The sequence below is a fragment of the Polistes canadensis genome, unplaced genomic scaffold (assembly GCF_001313835.1).
Source record: "Polistes canadensis isolate GaletaPanama2010 unplaced genomic scaffold, ASM131383v1 scaffold_775, whole genome shotgun sequence".
In the NCBI taxonomy this organism is placed as follows: domain Eukaryota; kingdom Metazoa; phylum Arthropoda; class Insecta; order Hymenoptera; family Vespidae; genus Polistes; species Polistes canadensis.
The window spans coordinates 7,203-17,220 of NW_014570322.1; the positions used below are offsets into that span (position 1 = coordinate 7,203).

Sequence of the window (10,018 nt, forward strand, 5' to 3'; positions counted from 1 at the left end):
AAAAAAAAAAAAAAAAAAAAAAAATGAAAAAAAAACGTTTAATATACATTTAATCGAGAAGTTTGATTTATTTTAATTTTACCCTTCTTTTAATGAGATTATATCAACACGGCAATATTATAATGATGATTAGTAGTTTTACTAACATATGTGTTTATCTTTGACAATGGCAGATTGTATAGATTGTTGATTTAGACAAGAATAATAAAGTGTAACCCTGAAATGAGGCAAAATCTAACATATCTTTCCTTAATATATTTTTCTTCGATAGTATTTATACGGCGATTTATTATAATTACGATATCTACTTATATGACAAAGCTTTCTCTTATTTATCTTTAGTTCAAGGCCATACGTACAATTAATTTTCTCTTTAAGTAGTCTCGGATTATTAGATTCAATATATAATAGATAGCTTTGTACATAACGTCATTGTGTATATTAATTATTCTGTTTATTTTTTGTTATCATCTTAACTGAGTCAAGTAACTGATACGTAGAGTCAATAGTTATAAACGTATTAACAATACCTGATAAAGATAACAGGTATAATAAGTTTTTAAATATACAACGGAAGTGTCAATATGAACAAATTTTTCCTAACGAATTTGGGGTGAATATTCATTTTGGACAAATTACAGAGGAATGTGGAGATGATAATAATAAAAAAAAAATAAATAAATAAATTTGGGGACTTACAATTAGTACTTAAAGAGCTTTTTATTTATAAAATTATTGTATCATACGTACATACGTATACCGGCAGTAGTTAGACCATAAGATAAAGCGTATATTTTCATTCATTCATAAGAACTTACACTCTTTCCGAATGACCATCAAAATGTATCCCGTAAAAACCCATATATACACGTATACAACACTACAAAAGAGCTTATTAATAGTCGTCGCGACGCAATGGTCTTCTCTTATCGTATCTTCTTTACGTAACTCTCGAATGTATATATATATATCTACACATATATATTTACTTGTCACAGCCTTTCTCAAATTGTATACACGTGCTACTACTGTACGTGCTACTACTGTACGTACACATACCGAATTAGGTAGTGGTTCTCAATGCTTTACTAAAATCTTACATCTTTTCCATACGTTACGTTGTTCTTTCCCAATCGATGCCATCTAATCATTTTTTACGTGGGTAGTAGAATCATCATCAATTGACGTGGGTATCGCCCATTCAATTCTAGATTATTTTTTTTACGTGCTAATTGTCAGAATCAACGTCTCGTAGATTCGATTATCCCACGGGTCATTTATTTCCTTAACTTGTCAGACAATTGATTCTACAAATATTCAAGAGTTGTATGGTTAATGTTTCCTTTTTCTTTTTTTTCTGTTTATTTTGTTTATCATTTTAACTGAGTCAAGAGTAACTGATACGTCATGTAATGCATAATGCGTGATAAAACGTTTCGTAAGGCTTCCGACCATCGTGTTGTTAAGTTCGTATTCGTTTTCACAATTCACAAAAGGAAATATTTTGGTATTTTTATGATTAATACGTTCACGCCGGGGCCGATTTTCATATTTTTCGCTGCGAGGGGTAGCTCGAATTCATATTACAGTCGTGTGTAACCCACCGGTGATGCACGCCGGCGTGAACGTGTTAAGAGATCAAATCTATTCGTTTCTAAAAGGACTTTTCTCTCTTTATATATATTGCGATAACTTAACTCGTAGCGATCGTTCAACCGTGTAATTTGTGTTAGACTTTCGTTTCGTAATTTATCGTAATAATTTGTGTTTCCTAAGCTATTTGATATTTATCAATAAATGTTTTATGAAAGGAGCTCAAAACAACTTTCGATTCATTGGCAAACGAAGTGAAACGAATGGAACGTAACGATCATTTTGATCGGAAGTAAAATACAATTATGCGTTCTTTTACATATATTTATATGTTTTCTTTTATATATATATGAGCAATTTATTTAGAAAATGACCTAAATTCATTTTTTTCCCGCGAAATGTTTTTTATGACAGCTAACTTAACATGTTCACGTCGGGGCCGATTTTCATATTTTTCGTCGTGTGTGATGCACGTCGGCGTGAACGCGTTAAGGTGGTACCTGTTACTACAGTTAACACAACAGACAATTGACGCATCTAAATATTATCATTGAAAATTTGAGCTTGCGGGTACTATTCATTTTAAAATTCGCTTTGAGTATACATAAATACTCGCATACTTATATTGCGCAATCAACAGGTGCCTATGTGAGCCCGATCTTAACTCTTATAAGTACCTACAACTAGGCCTGTCACGCTGCTTGTGTCAAGAGCTAGATAGAGAGGAAAGGGAGAGAAAGAAAGAAAGAGAGAACATGCGTACTGTTTACAATTAAACTTGAAAAACCTATTGATATTTCTTTTTTAACATCTCTTTTAACACGTTCGTCGTTCACCGTGATTCGATTGAGTTTCTCGTGGGGGGCCAAAAAATTGAAAAAAAATACAAATCAAATTTGTTTTTTCTTCAGAACTAATGTGGTAATGAACTATACTGAAACAGAAGCCAAAGTACGAGAAGCAACAAACGATGATGCGTGGGGACCTACCGGTATGGAATAATATTCGTTATTATTATTATCATTTTGTTCTTGTTATTTCAAATTGCAGCATATTCGATGTCAGTAGTATCAAAGTTTTGTACATGTTTTTAATTTATTAAAAATTCGTATTATTTTACATACACCGTCATATATGAATCATGAGACACTTTAGTATTTTTTGAAAACAAAATAAAAAAGTTATGAAGTAATATACTTTTATTATTACATATATTATATCTGATGATTTATGAACGATAGTGTAAAATTTTCGATAAGTAAGATATATCGCATTCGTTCGAGTGGTCTCTTACTTTAAGGACACACTGAAATTAAATTCATCGTATTACTTCAGGTGCAATGATGCAAGAACTGGCTCAGGCAACATTCACATACGAACAATTCCCAGATGTAATGTCCATGTTGTGGAAAAGGATGTTGCAAGAAAATAAAAGAAATTGGCGTCGTACGTATAAGGTACGCGCGTATATGTGCGCGTGTATGCACGCATGTTTATTTTATTATTTGTAAATAATCCTTTGCAAAAGATTATTTGAAATTCTTTTATGGAGAATAAAAAAGAGAAACGACTTTTGTAAATAATATATAATATTTTTAATAAAATTCGATCGATTACGTTAGGATTTACAATTTAATGACTTTGTCGTATTTATACGTCGTATTTTTTACATTTACAGTCGTTGCTTCTCTTAAATTACTTGGTACGTAATGGATCCGAACGAGTTGTAACATCCTCTAGAGAACATATTTACGATTTACGATCACTAGAGAACTACACTTGCATAGACGAGCTTGGAAAAGATCAAGGAATAAACATCAGGCATAAAGTCCGAGAATTAATCGATTTTATCCAGGATGATGATAAATTAAAGGAAGAACGTAAAAAGGCAAAGAAAAATAAGGATAAATACGTTGGCTTGTCGAGCGAAGCAATGGGTATGAGATTTGGGGGTGGAGATAGGTGGACGGAAAGTCCTAAATGGAACAAATCTAGCACGGATACTTATAATGATTGGGATAGAGACAATCGTGGAAAAGGTTTTGAAGATGCGAACAATAGGTAATCAAGTTTTGCTAGTGTTTATGAACAAGATTTCCTATACTCTTTATATATGTATATGTGAATAACAGCGACGATGGAGAAAGAGAAGACTCGGACAATGATACACATCCTAGTCCAAAAAGAGGTAATAGGGAATACAGGGATACCATGGAAAGTATAGATCGAATTGGAAAAACTATTTCTGGATCCACATCCTCTGTGAACGCATCACCTGTACGAACAACACGCAATATCAAAAAAGTAGACTTAGGTGCAGCAGCAAATTATGGAAAAGACCAATCTGTTCGTATTTTTTTATCTTTTATCTACAAATTATGATTAATATAATTATGAATATTTAATTATGTTCTTACAGAATACATTCTCCTCCATGGGTAATCACCCGAAGAATAAAAATGACATTTTAAATGACATCTTTGATTCTCAAAAGGATAATAATACCAAATCTGCCATCGACGATGATGATTTCAATCCAAGAGGAAATAATCATTCACAAATTGCTAATCTTGATTTTGGTGATTTTGCTAGTGCATTCGGTAGTCCTACCGTTAAAATGAAAGAAAACGATGAATTTGCTGATTTCACATCGGCTTTTAATTCTGGCGCTACCTCTCCTAATAATTCATCTGTTCAGTCGCATGTATCGCAAAATAATCAGCTATCTTTTATGGGATCCACAATACCAAACACAAGCAATACAATGACGAATAATTTAAATAACACTATGATTTCTAATGTTCAACCAACTGGTTTAAAAATTATAAATCCAAGTAATGTTCAAACGCAGAAGAATAATGTTGATAACAATTTGTTTGATTCTTTGCAATCACTGACATCCAATAATGAAGCAATATTAAACAATAATACAGGTAGATCATTATATTGAAGTATTGTCGTAATAAACAACTTTTAATAATTAATAGGTAACAGTTAAATTAAAATTTGTTCTCAAGACATTATTTTATATCTTTTTTTTCAGTATGTTCAAATACTGATTTATTATCAGATCTTGGGAACTTCAATTCTTTATCAATTGGATCGGGGGATAGAAGAGAAAATAATACTAACAACTCTAACTTGTTTAATACCTCTACACCTGTTGTTTCGGGCGATTTTGGAACAGGTAAAAGGTTTTACAATTTTTATATTTGCTTATTCTTGATAACACAATAGTTATAATATATTAGATTAGAGTAATAACTAATTTATAATAATTTCTATTATTCTTATACAACAGAAAGCATATGCATGCATTTTCATTAGACAAATTCATCTTACCATAATTTTAACTAAGTTTTTGATAGTAATATAATGCCCCCAAGAAAGACTTTCCTTACAGCGTGCAGACAAGAAGATAACATCGCATCAACAGAGAAGCACTCAGAAAATGCTGCTAATCGACTTTTGGAATTGCTATGTTCTATGGGCAATATTAAATCCCAAAGTAGTCTGGAAAAGTTAAAGATACACATTTCGAATTATAACATATTTTTACCTGGTCCACTTACTTATCAAAAATACATTGGTCTAGATATGGATCCATTTGTTGATCCTATGTTACATGGAAGAATTTTAGAGGAAATTATTAATAAATTTGACCGTAATTTCCCGTTACAAGGGAATAATTTAGATCCATTAATTAAACAATTAATAATCATTGATGGTATATCATTAGAAATATTTTATGAAACACTCGTGGTATTAACTCAAGCCTTAAAGCAGTCTACTGACGACAGAAAAATATATATCATTTCTATAATTTTGGAAGAGCTGATAAAAAGCGATGCTTTATTTTCTGCGATAGTAAATGCATGTAAATACCAGCAAGAATCGGCAATAAAACAAGAAGAATTAGAACAGACATGGAAAAGTACGATACAGCTGTTAGTTTCTTTACCAAATCGAGTTGCTAACAGATTAAAAAAGAAAACATTTGATATTTTTCTCCCAGAAATGTATACAAAAGTTGTTTGTTTTCATATAACTCGTGGATTTTCTTTCATTCATGATTGCATGCAAAATTGCGATATTCAAACAAATTTAAATATTTTTTCGGTGATAATTAGCAAAATGGCAATTACAATAAGCTCTGCAAACTTGAATTGCTTGATTGATATTTTATCAACGTGGTGTTATGAAAATGATAATAGAAGAAACTTTATACAAAGTATTTTCAAAGAACTAGATCGAACAGCCATTGAATCATTAGCTGTACTATTTTTAAAATATTGCGATATTAAAAATGGTGTATATTCGATTTTTGGAAATTTAATAGAAGTATCAAATTGGATGTACACATTAACAACCAAGATTCCATTTATGTCTTACTATGAAGACGAGAGTGATAATTTTATTATTAATTTTACAATATACTTATTACAATGTTCAAAAGATAATCGTATTATGATAGACTTGTTAATTAAACTTCTAGATGTGTGGGGTGATAAAAGTGCATTAAATCATACTTCTATGGAACAGCACAAATATATTACGAAATTAATTATTCTTGCCATAACAGTAGTAAAAAATAATATAAAAACTGACGATAAAGAAAAATGCCGTAAACTGATATTTTTAGGAATATCAACACATTTGGAAAGTACGCATATTATTCTGAAAGCAATAGGTATGCGTACTGGAGAAATTGTTGTGAATGCTTTATCAGAATCAGGTGATAGTCCAAAACTAGACTTTCACTACAACCGTATGGACGCAGATGTTCTAGAATTAATAAAATCATTTGATATGCTAATAGAAAAAATACAAACATTAAATTTAAATCAACCTTGCCAGAGTGAAGAAAATTTATATACTGATGATATCATTTTCAATTCACTGGGTGACAAAAAAGTTTTTTATTTGGGTGTAGAATGTAATATATTATCATTGAAAAAAATAGAACAACTCAAGGTACTTTCTAAAGAAAGTGAAGATAATACAACTGAACAAGAACAAAATTCATCAAATAATTTGAATAAAAATATCAAAGATAAACTGCTCATTAATAATGAAAATGTCGAAGAACAATCGGAACTGGATAGTGATGATGATTTAATTCCTTATGATATATCCAATGACACTAAATTATCTGAGAAATTAAGACCCGCATATTTGCGAGATCTACGTGACAATTTAATAGATGAACGAAAAACAACGAATGCCGAAATTTTTACTGAGACACTTGAAGTATGCGAGGAATTAATTTTATCTCAATTACCTAATGATGATGTATCATTTGGTATAGAATTATTGGAAATTCTTGTAACCCTTAATGAATCTTATTTTGTAGAAGATTTTGAGATATTAATCTTTAAATCCTGTGTAGCCATTGTTACAGTGTATCCCAAAGAATGCGCAGTGTTTTTATGTCAACAATTTTATAGTGACACAAGTAAATATTCCACAAGTCAGCGTTTACTTTTCTTAGACATATTAGCAGAATCAGCTAGACGATTGTCTAAAATCGATGTATCGGATGATAAGTCTAATAGCAAAGAGATTGCACATACTAGAAAAATACCTACTAAAAGAATATCACTTTTTATCGATACTGACCAAAAATCTGATATTTTATGTTATGATGATGATGATTGGGATAATACGCATGCTGAATCTATCAATTGGAGAGAGATAATTGACAAAAGAATTGAATCCAATACAAGAAGATTTGCCCGTAATGCAAAACCTACAAAGATGGTAGCAAACAAATTTGGAAACGTCGCGTCATCTTTCTTTTTTGCTCTTTTGTATGGCTATGGTAAACAAAGGAATTGTTTGTATATTGGAGTAGAATCATACTCTGATCTTAGAAATTCTTTATTAATAAAATTTCTTAAAACAATATCTACTATAATGGTAGCAGCACAAAATTGTTTAATTGCATCAAAGATGGGGAAGGAAATATTAGAATTAACATGGACTTTAAGATATCATGAAGAAGCGAAAGTAAGACTCGCTGTGATAGAGAATGTTGCAGCAGTTGTTATTGCAGTACCAAAAGAAAGTATAATAAATGAGCTACTTGAACCTTTTTTGGAAGTAAGGCTTTGGCTTTTAAATATATCACAAAATATGATTAATGGAGAACATGATAAAGACTGTAGGACATTAGGTAGAAATGTGTTATTATTGATTGATTCTGTCATTGGCTCAACATTCACCAATAATTAAATCCTGATAGTGTATAAGCATTTACTGATTCATCTCATTCGTTTGGTATAGATCTGTATTAAAACATATCCAAAAATATAAAACAAACATTGTATTATAAGTTTCTAAATATACTTCTTCTATGACTTAACATCGTGTATGTATTACATTTTCCATGTTCAAGAATTTATTAATATATGCAATATTCATTGCACAGACATAAATATAATTTTATTTATTACTTGTCAATGCTAAAAAGAGAATTAACAACATGTGTGTATTACATGTTGCATTTAGGAACAATTGGACTGTCATCTGTTGCAAATCTTCTCACTCCCTCGTCTGTTAATGCCAAGAATCCAGCACCAAATAATATGTCTTCCTTGCAAATTGGCTCAACGTGGGCTGGCTCAGGTTTGAATATAGATCTTGATAACATAATGGGTAGTAAATCAAAACAATCTGGACCAGCACCAACTATGAATCAACTTGCTAGTACTAGCCCACAGCATCAAATTAAACCTTTAGGTGAGTGTATTATATTAATAGCCCTCTCTTTTTTTTTTTTTTTTTTTTTTTTTTTTTTTTTTTCAAATAATTTTATTTGTGCAAACTAATTGTGTCAGCAGCACCAACATTAGGATATACGTCGCCTATAATTCAATCTCCAACGCAACAACAACAACAACAGCAACAAGCAAATTCAGTATTCTTCTCTGCGTTTCAATGAGACGCATAAAATAATTTTAATTAGACAACAATAAAATTATTAAATATGCATATATAAAAACCTGTAAGTATGACAGCCAGGACTTGGAAGAGACGATCTATTTATTTAATACAGTTGAACAACAACTTTCTATTTTCTTGGTAAAATATAGTCTCTAATATATGCAGAATTTACTTCAATCTGTTTTCCGTAATTCAGATTATATTGTTGTCAAAAGCGAAATGGTGAATTAATTGTGTATCGTGGAATCATGTGTTCATGAACAATCCAAATAAAAATGAACATCACAAATCTCTGTAAGCTGAGTGCTACTAAATACAAAACTATTGTTTACTGCAAGATTTGTCAGTATGTAAAATAAGTATTGCAATAATATATGAATAACATTCTCGTTATAAAATAAATACGAGTATGATGATTCAGCAGGATATAAGATTTTTTAATCATTACAAAATTAAGAGTTGAGATTTTGTTTACATATATACTTGAAGACAGCTTCATATAATATATATTAGCATAATTACAAGTGTTTACTCATTATAATGAGATAAAATAATGTGGATTGTATGGGAGCAAGTCAGGAAAGGATTTGTGTTAAATTTTTATATGTAATATAAATCGGAATTTTTAAAAGAAAATTCAGCCTTATATGTACAGTAACGATTTATGGAAAGTGTAATATTTCTCTAAGAAGAATAATGTCATTAGCAATCAAAAGAAATGTATGAATGCCCCCTTTCAAAAATTAATAAAAAATGACATGGTAGTAAAAATAGAAATTGCATTTACTATAGTTAAAAAACTATATCAAAAAATTTTCGATTTTATATTCTTTATGATTAACTATATTTATGTACACAAGATATAGAAATTTCTGTAGTATGACGTACTACGTAAACAGTGCGTGCTTCCTTAATAATAACTTGGATAAGTTCTTAAATTTTATAATTTTTGAAATGCTAAACACGTGTGTGTGAGAGAAAAAGAGAGAGAGATAGAGGGAGAAAGATTATAAAAACTCAGATGACCTTGTTTTACCAGCTACATTATTAACCAAAAAAAGGCACAAAAGAAATACCTGTAATATGTCTTATTTTAGATTATTCAATCATTACAGATGTTAAACAATATGCACACATAATTACAATTTATTGTGTATCAATATATATTTACTCAAGTAATTGCGAATCAGTTTAAAAAAGTGTTTGTAAAATAATAATATAAATTTCTTTAGTATCATAACTAAAATAATGCATATCTTTTAACATAATTGTGTATCATTTATATTTAATATATATGATACATGTGTGCATACAATTATGTATGGACTAGTTAAGCAATGAAGATAATTATTAGTAATTAAATTGTTAAGTTTATAAGTGAAAAAAATGTTTAAGTATATTATATTTTAATTATAAATAATTCAACTTATTTTTGTTGCAAAATTTAAAGAATTTTTTATAATAATTTGTTTAAGAAAAA

The 10,018-nt window shown here is 29.8% G+C and overlaps 1 protein-coding gene across 1 annotated transcript in view; it reads left to right on the plus strand.

Moving 5' to 3' along the window:
• LOC106792820 overlaps positions 1-7,957 on the plus strand; it is an 8,745-nt gene extending 788 nt beyond the window's left edge. The window contains exons 3-9 of the mRNA XM_014759344.1: positions 2,505-2,584; positions 2,929-3,050; positions 3,272-3,654; positions 3,726-3,939; positions 4,013-4,526; positions 4,637-4,780; positions 4,997-7,957. Of these exons, the coding sequence (XP_014614830.1) occupies positions 2,505-2,584; positions 2,929-3,050; positions 3,272-3,654; positions 3,726-3,939; positions 4,013-4,526; positions 4,637-4,780; positions 4,997-7,827 (4,288 nt within the window). The 3' untranslated portion in view covers positions 7,828-7,957. The remainder of the gene's footprint in view (positions 1-2,504; positions 2,585-2,928; positions 3,051-3,271; positions 3,655-3,725; positions 3,940-4,012; positions 4,527-4,636; positions 4,781-4,996) is intronic.
• The last annotated feature ends 2,061 nt before the right edge of the window (positions 7,958-10,018 follow it).